General features: G+C 40.6%; 1 protein-coding gene across 17 annotated transcripts in view; it reads left to right on the top strand.

Moving 5' to 3' along the window:
* Positions 1–19,874, top strand: part of FAM168A (family with sequence similarity 168 member A) — a 242,229-nt gene that overhangs the window by 199,901 nt on the left and 22,454 nt on the right. For 15 of the 17 annotated variants that reach the window (XM_086340702.1, XM_086340706.1, XM_086340695.1 and 12 more), the window contains one exon: positions 16,634–16,714. In XM_086340702.1, coding sequence (XP_086196828.1) covers positions 16,634–16,714 — 81 coding nt within the window. Of the gene's footprint in view, positions 1–5,336; positions 5,410–16,633; positions 16,715–19,874 lie in introns of those variants that run through there. The other 2 variants (XM_086340708.1, XM_086340707.1) reach the window with 2 other exon arrangements.

Raw genomic sequence — 19,874 nt, 5'->3', positions numbered from 1 at the left:
AAAATGGAATCACAGATAAATAGCTTGGAGACAAGGATTGAGAAGATGCAAGAAAGGTTTAACAAGGACCTAGAAGAAATAAAAAAGAGTCAATATACAATGAATAATGCAATAAATGAAATTAAAAACACTCTGGAGGCAACAAATAGTAGAATAACAGAGGCAGAAGATAGGATTAGTGAATTAGAAGATAGAATGGTAGAAATAAATGAATCAGAGAGAATAAAAGAAAAACGAATTAAAAGAAATGAGGACAATTTCAGAGACCTCCAGGACAATATTAAACGCTACAACATTCGAATCATAGGGGTTCCAGAAGAAGAAGACAAAAAGAAAGACCATGAGAAAATACTTGAGGAGATAATAGTTGAAAACTTCCCTAAACTGGGGAAGGAAATAATCACCCAAGTCCAAGAAACCCAGAGAATCCCAAACAGGATAAACCCAAGGCGAAACACCCCAAGACACATATTAATCAAATTAACAAAGATCAAACACAAAGAACAAATATTAAAAGCAGCAAGGGAAAAACAACAAATAACACACAAGGGAATTCCCATAAGGATAACAGCTGATCTTTCAATAGAAACTCTTCAAGCCGGGAGGGAATGGCAAGACATACTTAAAATGATGAAAGAAAATAACCTACAGCCCAGATTATTGTACCCAGCAAGGATTTCATTCAAGTATGAAGGAGAAATCAAAAGCTTCTCAGACAAGCAAAAGCTGAGAGAATTCTGCACCACCAAACCAGCTCTCCAACAAATACTAAAGGATATTCTCTAGACAGGAAACACAAAAATGGTGTATAAATTCGAACCCCAAACAATAAAGTAAATGGCAATGGGATCATACTTATCAGTAATTACCTTAAACATAAATGGGTTGAATGCCCCAACCAAAAGACAAAGACTGGCTGAATGGATACAAAAACAAGACCCCTACATATGTTGTCTACAGGAGACCCACCTCAAAACAGGGGACACATACAGACTGAAAGTGAAGGGCTGGAAAAAGATTTTCCATGCAAATAGGGACCAAAAGAAAGCAGGAGTAGCAATACTCATATCAGATAAAATAGACTTTAAAACAAAGGCTGTGAAAAGAGACAAAGAAGGTCACTACATAATGATCAAAGGATCAATCCAAGAAGAAGATATAACAATTATAAATATATATGCACCCAACATGGGAGCACCGCAGTATGTAAGACAAATGCTAACAAGTATGAAAGGAGAAATTAACAATAACACAATAATAGTGGGAGACTTTAATACCCCACTCACATCTATGGATAGATCAACTAAACAGAAAATTAACAAGGAAACACAAACTTTAAACGATACAATAGACCAGTTAGACCTAATTGATATCTATAGGACATTTCATCCCAAAACAATGAATTTCACCTTTTTCTCAAGTGCACATGGAACCTTCTCCAGGATAGATCACATCCTGGGCCATAAAGCTAGCCTTGGTAAATTCAAAAAAACAGAAATCATTCCAAGCATCTTTTCTGACCACAACGCAGTAAGATTAGATCTCAATTACAGGAGAAAAACTATTAAAAATTCCAACATATGGAGGATGAACAACATCCTGCTGAATAACCAACAAATCACAGAAGAAATCAAAAAAGAAATCAAAATTTGCATAGAAACGAATGAAAATGAAAACACAACAACCCAAAACCTGTGGGACACAGTAAAAGCAGTCCTAAGGGGAAAGTTCATAGCAATACAGGCACACCTCAAGAAACAAGAAAAAAGTCAAATAAATAACCTAACTCTACACCTAAAGCAACTAGAAAAGGAAGAAATGAAGAACCCCAGGGTTAGTAGAAGGAAAGAAATCTTAAAAATTAGAGCAGAAATAAATGCAAAAGAAACAAAAGAGACCATAGCAAAAATCAACAAAGCCAAAAGCTGGTTCTTTGAAAGGATAAATAAAATTGATAAACCATTAGCCAGACTCATCAAGAAACAAAGGGAGAAAAATCAAATCAATAAAATTAGAAACGAAAATGGAGAGATCACAACAGACAACACAGAAATACAAAGGATCATAAGAGACTATTATCAACAATTACATGCCAATAAAATGGACAACGAGGAAGAAATGGACAAATTCTTAGAAAAGTACAACTTTCCAAAACTCGACCAGGAAGAAATAGAAAACCTTAACAGACCCATTACAAGCACGGAAATTGAAACTGTAATCAAAAATCTTCCAGCAAACAAAAGCCCAGGTCCAGACGGCTTCACAGCTGAATTCTACCAAAAATTTAGAGAAGAGCTAACACCTATCCTGCTCAAACTCTTCCAGAAAATTGCAGAGGAAGGTAAACTTCCAAACTCATTCTATGAGGCCACCATCACCCTAATACCAAAACCTGACAAAGATCCCACAAAAAAAGAAAACTACAGGCCAATATCACTGATGAACATAGATGCAAAAATCCTAAACAAAATTCTAGCAATCAGAATCCAACAACATATTAAAAAGATCATACACCATGACCAAGTGGGCTTTATCCCAGGGATGCAAGGATTCTTCAATATCCTCAAATCAATCAATGTAATACACCACATTAACAAATTGAAAAACAAAAACCATATGATTATCTCAATAGATGCAGAGAAAGCCTTTGACAAAATTCAACACCCATTTATGATAAAAACTCTCCAGAAAGCAGGAATAGAAGGAACATACCTCAACATAATAAAAGCTATATATGACAAACCCACAGCAAACATTATCCTCAATGGTGAAAAATTGAAAGCATTTCCTCTAAAGTCAGGAACAAGACAAGGGTGCCCACCTTCACCATTACTATTCAACATAGTTTTGGAAGTTTTGGCCACAGCAATCAGAGCAGAAAAAGAAATAAAAGGAATCCAAATTGGAAAAGAAGAAGTAAAACTCTCACTATTTGCAGATGACATGATCCTCTACATAGAAAACCCTAAAGACTCCACCAGAAAATTACTAGAATTAATCAATGATTATAGTAAAGTTGCAGGATATAAAATCAACACACAGAAATCCCTTGCATTCCTATACACTAATAATGAGAAAACAGAAAGAGAAATTAAGGAAACAATTCTATTCACCATTGCAACGAAAAGAATAAAATACTTAGGAATATATCTACCTAAAGAAACTAAAGACCTGTATATAGAAAACTATAAAACACTGGTGAAAGAAATCAAAGAGGACACTAATAGATGGAGAAATATACCATGTTCATGGATTGGAAGAATCAATATAGTGAAAATGAGTATACTACCCAAAGCAATTTATAGATTCAATGCAATCCCTATCAAGCTACCAACAGTATTCTTCACAGAGCTAGAACAAATAATTTCACAATTTGTATGGAAATACAAAAAACCTCAAATAGCCAAAGCGATCTTGAGAAAGAAAAATGGAACTGGAGGAATCAACCTACCTGACTTCAGGCTCTACTACAAAGCCACAGTTATCAAGACAGTATGGTACTGGCACAGAGACAGAAATATAGATCAATGGAACAAAATAGAAAGCCCAGAGATAAATCCACGCACATATGGACACCTTATCTTTGACAAAGGAGGCAAGAATATACAATGGATTAAAGACAATCTCTTTAACAAGTGGTGCTGGGAAATCTGGTCAACCACTTGTAAAAGAATGAAACTAGAACACTTTCTAACACCATATACAAAAATAAACTCAAAATGGATTAAAGATCTCAATGTAAGACCAGAAACTATAAAACTCCTAGAGGAGAACATAGGCAAAACACTCTCTGACATACATCACAGCAGGATCCTCTATGACCCACCTCCCAGAATATTGGAAATAAAAGCAAAAATAAACAAATGGGACCTAATTAAACTTAAAAGCTTCTGCACATCAAAGGAAACTATTAGCAAGGTGAAAAGACAGCCTTCAGAATGGGAGAAAATAATAGCAAATGAAGCAACCGACAAACAACTAATCTCAAAAATATACAAGCAACTCCTCCAGCTCAACTCCAGAAAAATAAATGACCCAATCAAAAAATGGGCCAAAGATCTAAATAGACATTTCTCCAAAGAAGACATACAGATGGCTAACAAACACATGAAAAGATGCTCAACATCACTCATTATCAGAGAAATGCAAATCAAAACCACTATGAGATACCATTTCACACCAGTCAGAATGGCTGCGATCCAAAAGTCTACAAATAATAAATGCTGGAGAGGGTGTGGAGAAAAGGGAACCTTCTTACACTGTTGGTGGGAATGCAAACTAGTACAGCCACTATGGAGAACAGTGTGGAGATTCCTTAAAAAACTGGAAATAGAACTGCCTTATGATCCAGCAATCCCACTGCTGGGCATACACACTGAGGAAACCAGAAGGGAAAGAGACACGTGTACCCCAATGTTCATCGCAGCACTGTTTATAATAGCCAGGACATGGAAGCAACCTAGATGTCCATCAGCAGACGAATGGATAAGAAAGCTGTGGTACATATACACAATGGAGTATTACTCAGCCATTAAAAAGAATACATTTGAATCAGTTCTAATGAGGTGGATGAAACTGGAGCCTATTATACAGAGTGAAGTAAGCCAGAAGGACAAACACCAATATAGTATACTAACGCATATATGTGGAATTTAGAAAGATGGTAACGATAACCCTGTATACGAGACAGCAAAAGAGACACTGATGTATAGAACAGGCTTATGGACTCTGTGGGAGAGGGAGAGGGTGGCAAGATTTGGGAGAATGGCATTGAAACATGTGAAATGTCATCTATGAAATGAGATGCCAGTCCAGGTTCAATGCACGATGCTGGATGCTTGGGACTGGTACACTGGGACGACCCAGAGGGATGGTATGGGGAGGGAGGAGGGAGGAGGGTTCAGGATGGATTTTCTTTTAAAAAAAAAAAGAAGAAAAAATAAAATAAAATAAAGGTAAAAAATAAATAAATAAAAATAAAAAAGAAGTTCAGGGAGAGCAGAAATCTTGCACCAAACAATCTGTAAAGTGCTGACTACCTCCCACCTGTCTTATACCGATAGATTTGGGGTGGGGTAGGGAACAGCAGCAACACACTCCTGGATTGGTGTTTGAGACAGACTAGGTCATCTATTTTCCATTAAAATTTATCTCATACTGGCAGATAGGGAATTTTGGAAATATATTTTAGGTTTGTAAAAGAATGTTTTATACTGAGCAACAGCACAGATTTACCTTATATGCTTACTTAGGAGAAGTTTTATTATTAGCTTTAATATAACCTATTTTCTTATCTCTATTTTTTGTGATTTTTTTTTTTTTTTTTCACTAAAGACTTTATCAAGCTAAGCCTCGTCTGGTTTTAGCAGCCTTTCTCTTCTTGGCCAGCCAAAGTGGATGGACCCACAGGTTAGTGCCTCTCACCTAATGGGTGAGTTCTCCCTGAAGGTGCAGCATAACTGGAGCACAGTTGATTACTGGATAGTCCTCCCTTTCTTGTTACCTCAGGGGAAGTTGCCTTGCCACAACTAAGAACAATGGCTCACTCACACCCTTATATCGCCCTGGGGCTCAGCAATGGGAGGCTGAGCGGGTGGGCTTTAAATCCATAGTACTGGCAACCTCAGATTCAGGTCAATGGGCTGGTCTGGAGCCAGCACTGCAGGGCTGCTGCCTCCTTCGTCGAGCTACATTCTCACCAGGATATCACTCTTAGAAGCCAGGCCTCCTAGTAGTAAGAGCAATTAAGATTTAGGCCTTTTTTCCCCCTGGAACTCACAGGTTCAAGGGTCCATTTAATTTTTCTTTCCTTCTGCTTATTAAAGAAAAGAGAGAAAAAGCCCACAAACTGCAATTAAAATATGTCCCATCTTTACTTTGTAGCCTGTCAACTCAAAGCAGTAAAAACGATTTTGCTATCAGGATGAAGTTTTGTGAGCTCTGTCTCCTAAACATCTTTGTAGTTTCCCTCTCTTTGTCCCATTGTTACTGTTTTAGCTTTGCCTTTGGGCTGTTCCCACAACTTCCCATCTGGTTCCTCCTCCTCTGATCTCATCAACTCCAAACCCCTTTCTGTATTGCTACTAGAGTAGTTTTTATAGGACACAAATCTGAAACTCCCCAGTTTAAAATCCTCCAGTGGATTCTTTTTATAAAATTAATGAATTTAATTTTGGCTGTGCTGGGTGTTCATTGCTGTGTTCAGGCTAGTCTTCATTGAGGTGCACAGGCTTCTCGTGGTGGCTTCTCTTGTTGTGGAGCACAGGCTCTAAGCAGCACAAGACTCAGTGTTTGTGGCATGAAGACTCTAGAGCTCCAGCTCAGTAGTTGTGGCACACAGGCTTAGTTGCTCCTCAGCATGTGGAATCTTCCTGGACCAGGGATCGAACCCATGTCCCCAGCATTCACAGGCAGATTCTTACCCACTGTAGCACCACCTTCAATAGATTATTTACTGATAAATTCCATGCCTTAACCTGGCATTCAGATCTCTTCACAACCTACTACCAGTGTATTTTTTTAATCTTCATTTCCTGATGCTCTTACCCACACTCTATAAACCCAATCATACTGAACTGTTTGCCATTTGCCTGATATGGCATACATTTTCATGCCTTCATGCATGAAATTTATATATATTTCTTTATCCCTACCCCACACACCTCGGTATTCATTGTTCAAGGCCAACCAAAATGTTTCTTCTGAAAAGCTGTTCCCAGCCATCCCAGACCTGTTCTTCACTTCCTCCTCAGCACTTCAATAACACGCCAACCTTCTCTGATTTTATATCGTATATATTGCCTATAGATAGATTAATATAAATTACCTATATTATTTCCCTGTTGAGCTGTAAGCTCTACGTAGAGAACCTTGCACCATGCTTAACACAGTAAGCATTTGCTCGATACTAACAGTGCTGATGGATAATGATGAAGAAATCTGGTTTAAGTCACTTTAGGCCTTCACTGACCACTTATTACCAGTCTTATTATGTCAATTCAGGGTTTTTTTAAAGGGAGAAAAAGAGTGAGCAAGGCAGGAAGAAGATGAAATTATTTTAAGGGAAAGTGATTTATAAATTGGGAATTCTGGCCAAAGATGGGTGGTTAGGATGGGGAAGAGTTGAAAGAATTGAGTCTGGATTTGAACAAGAAAAAATTCAGGAAGAATGACTGATATCATATCTGTGGATTGTTGTGCTGGAGCAGGGGAAACAGACATGTTCTGTGAGGGTGGAACTAGGACCTGTAGTTTGGAAGCTGTTCAGGGTTAGATTCCTTCCAAGGTTGATTTTTAGTGCAAAGTAAAGAAATTTCTTAGCCTCCAGAGCTCTTCAGAAGAAGCTTTGAGTGCCTGAAGAGGTTCTGAATACACCAGCATTAGAAAGTGTGCTGGCATAGGCTGTGTGACCAGCTATGTGGGCCATTATTGAAGATATTCCAGTGCTGGGTGGCAAATTGGACTCAATCATCTCTAATATCTCTTCTAACTCTGTAATTCAGTGCTTGTGTGATGCTTTTCAGTAATGTGAGCATGGTCTATATTAGGACACTGAGTGTGAACAGAATAGCTTTAAAAAAAAAAAAACCTGAACCATCTTTGATCAAAGCAGTTCTCCTGAGTAATTTCCTGTTTTCTCAGGTTTCGAATCTGAAATAAGAATGTTGGCGAAGAAAATAGCAGCCAAATCCAGAGGTTTACCCAAAGCAGACTCATGTTTTGAGGGAGGTTGGTAGAGTGGACTTTGTCTCATTCAGCCATCCCAGTTCTGTTGCCATTCTCTTTTTACTAGTTGTGTAAGATAAATCTAAGCTTCAATATCCTCATCTATAAAATGAGACTGATAATATATTTCATAAAGTTAGGGTAGATAAAGAAGTACCTGATAGCTCAGAACATATTACAAATTCAAAATATATCCTTCTTTTTGCCCTCTTCTTTCTCATTTTGAGAGAATTAAAGTGTTTGAAGTTTTTGTTTGTTTTTATTGTTCAGTTGTTTTGCTTATTTGGTTTTTTGGTTACCCATAGGGTTGGAGGGACAGTTTTTAAATTTTATTTGTGAGCTTCAGACCTGGAGTGTCTTCATTGCATAAGTGTCCCCTCTGCTCACAGCGACAACATCCTCTTTGTCTTCCTGACCCAAGGAGTTAGTCTTCTACTAGCTTTTTGATACACTGCTATTTTTACTACCTAAAGATCAAGTCATTTCAGAAATAATTTCTCTTGAAAGTAATTTCTAATTTCCATATTAATCAAAAATAGCTTTATATTTCTTCAGTCCTAATCCTAGTAACAGTAAAAGGGATTAGATTGTATTAACATCTATAAAGCAGTTAAAATGTACACCTCAGAATCCCAGGAAACTTGATCACTACTGAAGTCTTTGAGGTACAAGGGAGAAAAACTTATTTGTGGCCATTTATTCTCATTACTCTTGACCTTCAAAAAATATAAATACAGGAGGGGCATACTTGTTTCCAAGGAGCAAGTCCTAGTTATTTGGTAGGTGTGGAAAAAGCCAGTTCCCACCACTGATTTGGGCTTCTCTTGTGGCTCAGCTGCTAAAGAATCCTCCTGTAATGTGGGAGACCTGGGTTTGATCCCTGGGTTGGGAAGATCCCCTGGAGAAGGGAAAGGCTACCCACTCCAATATTCTGGCCTGGAGAATTCCATGGACTGTATAGTCCATGGGGTCGCAAAGAGTCGGACACGACTGAGCGACTTTCACTCACTCACCATTGATTTACTAAATAATCTTAGCCAAAAAATCATTATACCTCTGTGAGCCTTGATTTCCTTGTCTACAACATGGGGGAAATAACGTTAGTGTTGTTTTGAGACTTGAGACATGTGTTAAAGTATCTTTTGTCTGAGTGGTGGATGAAACATCCATGTTGTATCACCATGCACTTCAGCAGATCCAGGCAGTCTTGGGGAAACTGGGACTTGGAATGCACTCTGCTCACTTGGGTGGGGCAGAGCCTGTCCAGAGTCTTGGGAGTGTGCTGAGAAGACTTCAGCAGGGAATAATTGCAACCTAACAAATGTTACTATGTCCTGAAGCTTACATTCTAGTGACAGAAGATGGGCAGTCTCCTGAAAGTAGGTAAGCATATAGTATGACAGGTTGTTAACCGCTGTGAAGGAAAACAAAGCAGGATAAGAAGCACAGAGAGTAATGAAAGTTGAAGGTACTGTTTTAGAAAGAATGTATGATGACCTTTGAACAGAATTCCAGAAAGGAGGAAAGGGGAAGGGTGAAGGTTCTGAGATGGGGAAATGGTTGACACATTTAAAGAACAGTGCAGAGGCCATTGTGGCTGGAGTAGATTAACATGGAGGCAAGTAGTAGGGCTTTCCTGAAAGCTCAGCTGGTAAAGAATCCCTGCAATGCAGGAGATCACAGTTTGATTCCTGGGTTGGGAAGATCCCTTGGAGAAGGGAATGGCTACCCACTCCAGTATTTTGACCTGGAGGTTGCAAAGAGTCAGACACGGCTGAGAGACTTTCACTTTCAAGTAGTAGGAGAGGAAGTTAAGAGGTAACCCAAGTCCAGGTGGGTCACTGAAAGGATTTCTCTGTGGTTGTCATGGGAAGCTATGTGGGGTTTAAAGAGAGGAGTGTCGTGATCTGATTTAACGTTTTAAAGAGTTGTTCTGGCTGCTGTGGGAAATAGACTGCATGGTAACAAAGAAGCAGAGAGACCAGTTAAGAAGCTATTGCAATAATCTAGGTGAGAAATAATGATAACTTGGACTAGAATGGAAAGTATATAAGTAACGAGAGATGGTCAGATTTTGAATATTTTCTGAAGGTGGAACTGAAAAGGAGTTGCTGATGAATTAGATGTGAATAGGAGAAAAAAGTAGAGTCAAAGATGGCTGTAAGATTTTTGGCCTGAGGAACTAGAAGAATAAATTGTCATTTACTGGTGTGGAGAAAAAGCTTGGAGAACAGATTTGGAAGGTAGAAAGTAAATATTTAGAAGATAGAAAATAAGTATTTAATTTTGAATCATAATTTAAAATAATAATTCCTAAGTTTTTGAACTCTTTAACTGTTTGCCTGGCTCCTAGCACTTTGAGGTCTTACTAATTAATACTTACACCAATCTATTAGGTAAATAATATTAATATTCTCATAAACTAAGGCACAGGAAATGGCCCAAGGTCATACAAATAATTAGTGATGTTCCTGAAATTGAAACCTAAGCTTAGATGTAGCTCCAGAGACCATACTCTTAGCCACTCTGCCATATAAACTTGATGTCTAGCAAACATCCAAGTGGAGGTGGTGAGTAAGCAGTTAGATACTATATGAGTCAGGCGGTCAGGAGAGAAGTCAGTCTAGCTGTATGAAACTTAAGTGTAGGTAGTGGACATGAAAATGAAAAGATACTTTAGGGCCAACGACCATAAAGGGAGATATAGTCACAAGAAGAAAAAACGAGATCAAGCTCTAAAAGGCAACGTAGCTTTCAGGTGTGGCTAACCCATCAGTCCTGCTTCTTAGAGCCAGGGAGGGAACAAGCCAAGCTTCTTATGGATGTCCCCAAAATGCTACCCTTCATCCTTCTGCCTGGAGTGTTCTTCCTCCCCCTTTTTTTGCCTACATCCAGGGACACCTAGTACCCAGTATAATCCCTGGCAGACAGTAGGTACTAAATAAATGTTAGTTGTTGAAGGTCCCTTCTCTGCTCACTTGGCAGCCTTGTCAGGCACTCTTTGAGGTGCATTCCCACTGTCCACTTACCTGTTTTTCTCCTTAATTACTTGGTGACCTTTTCAAGGCCAGGGATCCTCTTGGATTTGTTTTGTTTTTAAACCTTTCATAGCTCCAAAATACAACCCCTGAGTAATCTCTTTATTGAGTACCTATTCTCTGCCTTGGGGCTTCTGAGATGGCTCAGTTCAGTTCAGTCACTCAGTTGTGTCCAACTCTTTGTGACCCCATGGACTACAGCACGCCAGGCTTCCCTGTCCCATCACCAACTCCCAGACCTTGCTCAAACTCATGTCCATCGAGTCAGTGATGCCATCCAACCATCTCATCCTCTCTTGTCCCCTTCTCCTCCCATCAGGGTCTTCAGGACTGATTTCCTTTAGGATGGACTGATTGGATCTCCTTGCAGTCCAAGGGACTCTCAGGAGTCTTCTCCAACACCACAGTTCAAAAGCATCAATTCTTCAGTGCTCAGCTTTCTTTATAGTCCAACTCTCACATCCATACATGACTATGGGAAAACCATTAGCTTTGACTAGACAGACCTTGTTGGCAAAGTAATGTATCTGCTCTCTAATATGCTGTCTAGTTTGGTCATAGCTTTTCTTCCAAGGAGTAAGCGTCTTTTAATTTCATGGCTGCAGTCACCATCTGCAGTGATTTTGGAGCCCCCCAAAATAAAGTCTGTCACTGTTTCCATTGTTTCCCCATCTATTTGCTATGAAGTGATGGGACCGGATGTCCATCTAGTGGTGAGTCATGGCATCTGGTCCCCAGTGGCTCAGCAGTGAAGAATCCGCTGAGTCAAGAGACACAGATTTGATCCCTGGGTTGGAAGGATGCCCTGGAGAAGGAAATGGCAACACACTCCAGTATTCTTGCCTGGAGGAGTTTGACGGGCTACAATCCATGGAGTCTCAATGGTTGGACATGACTTAACAACTGAAGCACAACAAATTCTTGGCCTTATCTGTGCTAGGGGCCTGAGATCCCAGCAGCATCAAAAGAGGCAGTAGGATGAGTAATACAAGTTGGGGACAAGGAAACAAAATGAGCAAAACAAAACCAGGAATGTTGTTGGGAGGAAGCCCAGCTTACCTATGATACTCCTTCTGGACAGAAGAAGTTGATGGTGGGGAAGGGATATTCTCTACTGGCCACACGGACTATTCATCCCTAGCCTGTGTTTGAAGAAAGTGGCAAAAACCACTAGACCATTCAGGTATGACCTAAATCAAATCCCTTATGACTATACAGTAGAAGTGAGAAATAGATTTAAGGGACTACATCTGATAGACAGAGTGCCTGATGAACTATGTACGGAGGTTCGTGACATTGTACAGGAGACAGGAATCAAGACCATCCTCAAGAAAAAGAAATGCAAAAAAGCAAAATGGCTATCTGAGGAGGCCTTACAAATAGCTGTGAAAACAAGAGAAGTGGAAAGCAAAGGAAAAAAGGAAAAATATACCCATTTGAATGCAGAGTTCCAAAGAATAGCAAGGAGAGATAAGAAAGCCTTCCTCAGCGATCAATGCAAAGAAATAGAGGAAATCAATAGAATGGGAAAGACTAGAGATCTCTTCAAGAAAATAAAGGACAGAAATGGTATGGACCCAACAGAAGCAGAAGATATTAAGAAGAGGTGGCAAGAATACACAGAAGAACTGTACAAAAAAGATCTTTATGACCCAGATAATCACAGTGGTGTGATCACTCACACTCACCTAGAGCCAGACATCCTGGAATGTGAAGTCAAGTGGGCCTTAGGAAGCATCACTACAAACAAAGCTAGTGGAGGTGATGGAATTCCAGTTGAGCTATTTCAAATCCTGAAAGATGATGCTGTGAAAGTGCTGCACTCAATATGCCAGCAAATTTGGAAAACTCAGCAGTGGCCATAGGACTGGAAAAGCTCAGTTTTCACTCCAATCCCAAAGAAAGGCAATGCCAAAGAATGCTCAAAAGAAAGGAAGTTAGAAGGTTAAGTCGCTCAGTTGTGTCCGACTCTTTGCGACCCCATGGACTGTAGCCTACCAGGCTCCTCCATCCATGGGATTTTCCAGGCAAGAATACTGGAGTGGGTTGCCATTTCCTTTTCCAGAGGATCTTCCTGACCCAGGGATTGAACCCAGGTCTCCCACATTGTAAGTGGATGCTTTACCATCTGAGTCACAAGGGAAGTTATAAAGAATGCTCAAACTACTGCACAATTGCACTCATCTCACATGCTAGTAAAGTAATGCTCAAAATTCTCCAAGCCAGGCTTCAGCAATATGTGAACCGTGAACTTCCAGACCTTCAAGCTGGTTTTAGAAAAGGCAGAGGAACCAGAGATCAAATTGCCAACATCTGCTGAAGAATTGATGCTTTTGAACTGTGGTGTTGGACCCTTGAGAGTCCCTTGGACTGCAAAGAGACCCAACCAGTCCATCCTAAAAGAGATCAGTCCTGGTTGTTCATTGGAAGGACTGATGTTGAAGCTGAAACTCCAATACTTTGGCCACCTGATGCGAAGAGCTGACTCATTTGAAAAGACCCTGATGCTGGGAAAGATTGAGGGCAGGAGGAGAAGGGGATGACAGAGGATGAGATGGTTGGATGGCATCACGGACTCAATGGACATGGGTTTGGGTGGACTCTGGGAGTTGGTGATGGACAGAGTGGCCTGGTGTGCTGCAGTTCATGGGGTCACAAAGAGTCGGACATGACTGAGCAACTGAACTGATCTGAGCCTGTGTTTGAGAAGCTTGGATGCTTGCTGTCCGGGCTGAGGGGAGGAGGTGGTGGTTTGCTCAAGGAGTAGGAAAGAGGACCTGATCAGGCGCTATTGTATACAGGCAAAGGAGACATTGCTATACTTTCAAGAAACTTGCATGTTGAGGAAAGGGGGAAGGACAGGGAATGTAAAGAAACCATTGAAGTACACTGTGATAAGTTCTGTAATTGGGGATGCATGTGTCTTCAAATTTGTTCTGTTCTACAGGGTAGAAGATACAGATAGAGTTCAGTGAAGTATAAGAAATCACTTTCAGACAATCAGAGCAGTCTCACAGTTGAGGAGGGTGCTGAGTCTTGGGAAAGAAAAGAGTTTGTGGTCAGTAGAGATCAAGGGCAGGGATGAATGATGCCGTGAATGTGTTGTAGAGGAGCCCTAGCCTCAAATATGAGGGTGGACCAAATGGCCTTGAAGTTACTTCTAATCTCTGCAAATCTGTGACCCTAAGTCCCTGCCTTTCTCTCAGCCTGAGAGTGTCACCTAGAAAATGAAGGTCTTTCTAATGCTGCCATTCTTTGATACCTGCCAAATTCAAGTGAAAAAAAATTCTTAGAAACACTGAAGGAAGATCCTATAATTGCTCCTAAAAGTAAAAGACATCTGAAATGATGTAATAGGGGTGGGATTACTCTTTGCTGTGCCATCTTTCATGTGAAGCTGAATACAGATTTCAGCCATGAGACCAGATCACTTTGTTTTCCAGATTAAACCCTTGACTTTAGCAGATCTCCATGTTGCTGATTTGGAGAAGGCAATGGCACCCCACTCCAGTACTCTTGCCTGGAAAATCCCATGGACAGAGGAGCCTGGTGGGCTGCAGTCCATGGGGTCGCTAAGAGTAGGATGCGACTGAGCAACTTCCCTTTCACTTTTCACTTTCATGCATTGGAGAAGGAAATGGTAACCCACTCCAGTGTTCTTGCCTAGAGAATCCCAGGGATGGGAGAGCCGGGTGGGCTGGCATCGCGCAGAGTCGGACACAACTGAAGCAACTTAGCAGCATATTGCTAATTAAGTGACAAGAAGTTGGCTGCCTTGGCTCTGAAGTCAGAAAATGATTGGGGAGTAAAGAGAGATGAATTTTCTTTGGAGTTGGAAAGGATTTAGGGAAAGGCATATTAACAAAGATACATTATTAAAGCTCAGTATTTACAAATCCCAAAGAAGCTTTTAGGGATTTAGGGATTTAATCTTTGACTTTTAAAATCAGCTTTCCATTGTCAGTCAAAATACCAATGAGCATTAAAAATAACTATAGCGAGCAGTGAGACAGGCACTTACACACTGCTAGTGCGAGTACAAATTGATAGTCTTTCTAGAAAGCAATGTGGCAAAGTATGTGAAGTCTCTTAGCGTGTCACTTCTCATCATTTCTGCTGCTATTTCCCTGATCTGAGCCCCGTCGTCCATGCAAGGAGTTTACAGTAGCTCCTAACTGGTCTCTAGGCTTCTCTATTCTTCCCCCATTATGGTCTGTTTTCCACACAGCAGAGTGACGTTTTTCAAACCTAAGTCAGATTATGTTATTATTCTGCTCAAGATCCCATCATGGCTTCTCATTTCACTCAGAGTAAAAGTTGAAGTCCTTGTTCCACTTCAGCTACACTGGCCTCTTCACTGTTCCTCAGACATGTCCCATATCATATACCCCCAACTTAGGGCCATTGTGCTGAGTATTTCCTTCATCTGAAATGCTCTTCCTTCAGCCATCTGCTTGGTTACTATTTCCTTCAAGTCTTTCTGGAAATCTTACTTTCTCCATGGCATTATTCACAATATCCAAAAGATATTCACAATATCCAAGTGTCCACCAACAAATGAATAGAAAAACAAAATGTGGTGTGTGTGTGTGTGTATATATATACACATACATAGATACATACGGTGGAATATTACTTATCCATGAAAAGGATTAAAGTTCTAATACATACTGAAACATGCTGCTGCTGCTGCTAAGTCGCTTCAGTCGTGTCCAACTCTGTGCGACCCCATAGTTGGCAGCCCACTAGGCTCCTCTGTCCCTGGGATTCTCCAGGCAAGAATACTGGAGTGGTTTGCCATTTCCTTCTCCAGTGCATGAAGGTGAAAAGTGAAAGTGAAGTTGCTCAGTTGTGTCCAACTCCTAGCAACCCCATGGACTGAAGCCTACCAGGCTCCTCTGTCCATGGGATTTTCCAGGCAAGAGTACTGGAGTGGGGTGCCATTGCCTTCATGGATGAACTTAATTCTGTTAAGAAGCCAGACACAAAAGGATAAATAGTATCTGATTCCCTGTATATAACATATCTAGAATAGGCAAATTTATAGAGACAGAAAGTAGATTAAAGGTTAATATAGGTTATGGAAAGATGGAATGGAGTATTATGGCTTAATAGGTAGAGTTCTGTTTGGAGTAGTTAAAAAGTTTTAGAAATACATAGGATGGTTGTACAACATTGTGAATGTAATGAATGCCACTGAATTATACACTTAAATGGTTCAAATCACAAGTTTTGTTACATATATTTTGTCACAATAGAAAAAAATTTTAATCCCTATATATACTATGAGTGGTGGACTGAATCAGGCTTGTATGGGCTCTCTAGGGCCACTTGTGAGCATCTCTTCTCAACTATTCATTTGATGACGTTGCTGGCTTGAAACCAGCCATGGTGGGAGTATTTACAGCATGGAACTCAGCAAGGGCTACAAAATAGGCTTCACTGCAGTTTCCTTGGGCCAGTTGTTAAATATTTACCAGCACACCACTGAATATATGTGTATAAAAATGCATAGAAAACTATCCGGAGACTTAAATGCCAAACTTTTACTGTCTCTGCGGAGGAGAGCAGTGTGGCAGGAATGTGAAAGTAGTTACACCTTTTACCATATATACTTATATAGTGTTTCAGTTTTTTGTGTTTTTTTACAGTGAGCATATAGGCATATATATCTTATACTGCTTTTAAAAAATAGAAAAATATGTATATATTTTCTATTTTTCTCAGAAGGCTAAAACCAGTCACATATATAGTCTGAAATGGCTCATGAAGAGGCTGAAGGCCAAGCCTGGGACTTGGATTCCATTTTCTCAGAAATCTTTCTTCTTGCCCAACTAAATAGGGTTTGTTTTTTTTCTGTCTTTTCATAGGTTACCCCACAGCCTATCCAGCTGCGGCCCCTGCCTACAACCCCAGCCTGTACCCCACCAATAGCCCCAGTTATGCTCCAGGTAAGGAGAAAGTGGAGACAGTAGTAATGAGTGGGATGGAAGGTGAGGCTCTACTTGGGAAAAAATAAACTCAAAACACCTGCTGGCCTTTCCATGTCCGTAATTGCTCTGGGCTCAGCTTGTCCATGATTGATTGTCCAGGGAGTCCCCTCTGGGAACTGGGGCAGTTCAGCCTCCAGGTTGGGATGGGAACAGAATTTCCTCTGTTCTCTTTGTAACTTTCAGTGACTTACAGTGTAACTTCTGCTAGAGTATCTGAGACGTGTGTCCCTCACAGAACCTCCTGCTCTCCTAATGTCCACACCCAGTGTTTGCTCCTTTCCCCTGAGGCTGCCGTTGACATGTGCACACTCACACACACCGAACACTCGCTTACACAGCAGACGTCCTGGATGTGGACCTGGAAGAGAGTGAGAGACTTGCCACCAGACACAAAGAGCTGGTTTTCAAGCTGAAGCAAAGAACTTGTTTTTCAAAAATAACAAAGGGGCAACACTCCTTGGTTAGAAGTTGGAACAGATTTGAAAGTATTGAAGAAGTTTGTTTCAGTTCGGGAGCAATGCAGAGGTCTTACCACTGATGTTAACCCCCATTTCCCCCGCACCCACCCCGCCCCCACCCTGGAAAAGCCACTCTCAGCTGGTGCTTTAACACTCAAGGGGCAGGAGAAAGATTGTGGGCTCTGCAGTTTGTAAGTCTTGGGTTTAAATCCTGATTATTTAACTCACTAGTTGTGAGGCCTTAGACAACTTACGTCACCTCTGAGAAATGTGCTACCTACCTCACTGTTGTAGATGGTTTTGTGTAAGTTCCTCTTCATTTATTCAACAAGTATTTGCTGAATGCCCTCCAAACTAGAACAGAATAAAGGAAAGATATTATCTTTGCCTAAAGTAGCTTACATGTAAACAAATTCCTGGCTGTATGGTGTGATGAATATTGTCAAAGGAATACATATAAGAGGAGAGGAAGCAAAGGAGGGAACAACCTCTGCTTGGGGTTCAGAGTGTAGGGGAAGGCTTAACAGAAGACTTAGCAGTGAATACTTGAGAGAGAAGTAAGAAGCATTCTTTTTTGTTTGGTTGGTGGAGGGGTTTTTGTTGTTGTTAAGAGGCATTCTTTTTTGTGTGTTTGTTTTAGTTGGTTGGGTTTTGTTGTTATTGCTGAGAGGCATTTTTTTAAACATACAAAGGAAAAGTTGGGCATTCTAGGTGGAGTAGAACCTGGGCAAAAGCACGGAGATGGGAGGAATGACACTGAAGAACATCAAAGTAGTGAGAATGATTGAAGCATAGGCTCTTGGGCGGGGCAGTCCAGAATCTGGATTACAGATGTTCGAGGACCAGATTTGGAAAGTCCTTGACTGTCATGATAATACCCTCATTTTCATGTTTAGTAATTATTATTCTAAAGTGAGAAAGCTTGAAAAGGCCTTAGAGAGCCTCCAGTTCAGTCCCTTCTCTTGACAGTGGAAGTGCAGAGAAAAGCAGTGTTTTATCCAACTTACCCAATGAATCAACAGTAACACATGGACTAGAAAGATCTAAGGGTTCTTGGTCTCATGCTTTTCTGTGCCAATCCAGGATTCACCCCACTGTCGTTCCCTTTCTTCCAGGATGTTTAAATGAGATAAACATGGGCTGTATCAGAAGACCTAGATTTGCATTCGGACTCTGTCACTTCCTAGATTAGCAATCTTAAAGTCTCCTGACCTCTGAGCCTCAATTGCCCCTCCTAAAGTAGGGATAATGTCATGATCATATTATACTCACATGCACATGCATATCATGAGCCCTGCTCTTTTTTTGGCAAATAAGAACTATTTTATGCAAATAAGTGATGTTAATCCCTAAAGCGTTTACATAGGTACATTATTTCCACTTGCCCTTGCTATGCCAAGGGCACTCTGGAAGACCCTATAGATGATTCAGATTTGTGAAACTGCAGTCATTGCCCTCAAAAAGCTTGTGAGGGGAACAGTGACACACAGGCTCAAAAAAAAATCTCTAATGATATCTCACCACTGATATTTTATTCTATACTCACTTTAATCAATTAGGTATATATTTCTCCAAAAGCATATAGTAGGAGGCAGAAGCAATGAAAACTACAGAAATTCTCTCTTATAAAAGACTTAATCAAATTTGATAAGTTCTATCTTACTTAAAAACTATGGTGGTTTTGATACTAATCTTATAGTATAAAAATGATTTCAATGCTATGAAATCTGTGAATTGTCTTGGTAAACTACCCAGTCTAAAACACAATGAGATGAGTAGTGTAGAAGGTCAGGTAAGATCCAGGGTGAAGGAGATGCGTTGTCTTCATAGTCAGGAGGCCATCAGTGACCTCTGCGGAAGTGGTCAGGGCGGGGAGGCTGGGAGTGAAGGAATGGATTTGGCAGATGGAGCCTACAGTTACAAGAGGCTTGGCTACTAGCAAAAGGAGGACGGAGGGGGATTGAGTAGAAGGGGAGACAGGGTTAAAGGAGGGGTTTTGTTTTTGTTCTTTCTGGAAATGAACATTAAATAAGTACTGATGAGAAGGAGCAAGTGGAGAGGACATTGAGACACAGAAGAAAGAGTGTCAGATGGAGCCAAGCTTCCAAGGAGGCTGTGGAGGTGTGGGAAGTCCAGACCTCAATTCTCTCATTTGTTTTGGGGAGCTAGTGGAATGGGGTGCTTCGCATGGAAGAGCAGCTCTTCCTCTCAGACTAAAGGAAAGGTCACAGGTGGATGTGCTTAGAATAACTTGCCCAGTGGGAAGTGTAGAGTTCTTATCTCCTGATCTTGATTTGCTGAGACAAGTGAGCAAGGAGAGAGGAGTGTTCTCAACGAGAGAGGTCAGGGATGAACCTTACTGTGAGAGGTGGGAGAGGAGACTTGAGCAGTAGCACAGCCATGTAACGTTGGAGGCGCAACTGAGGTGGAGACTGTGCGTTTCTCAAGGCTCTCCCCCAGCCCTGGGATATTCTTTCATAATGTTCCAAACTTCTGATGATAGATTTAGGATTAGTTTGCCAAGAAAGCAGAAGGACAGGGAATAAATAGCTAACATTTGTTGAATGGTCCCAGTGTGTCAGGGGCTATTTTAAGCTCTTTATGGGTATTAACTTGTTTTATATCACAGCAGACCTTCGAGGTCATTACTGTTATTCCCA

Source organism: Bos grunniens, chromosome 15 (genome assembly GCF_055505025.1).
Source record: "Bos grunniens cultivar Pamir isolate PY7600 chromosome 15, Bosgru_T2T1.0, whole genome shotgun sequence".
Classification (NCBI taxonomy): Eukaryota; Metazoa; Chordata; class Mammalia; order Artiodactyla; family Bovidae; genus Bos; species Bos grunniens.
Note: the sequence above shows the minus strand (reverse complement) of the source record. Positions and strands in the feature narration are given on the sequence as shown.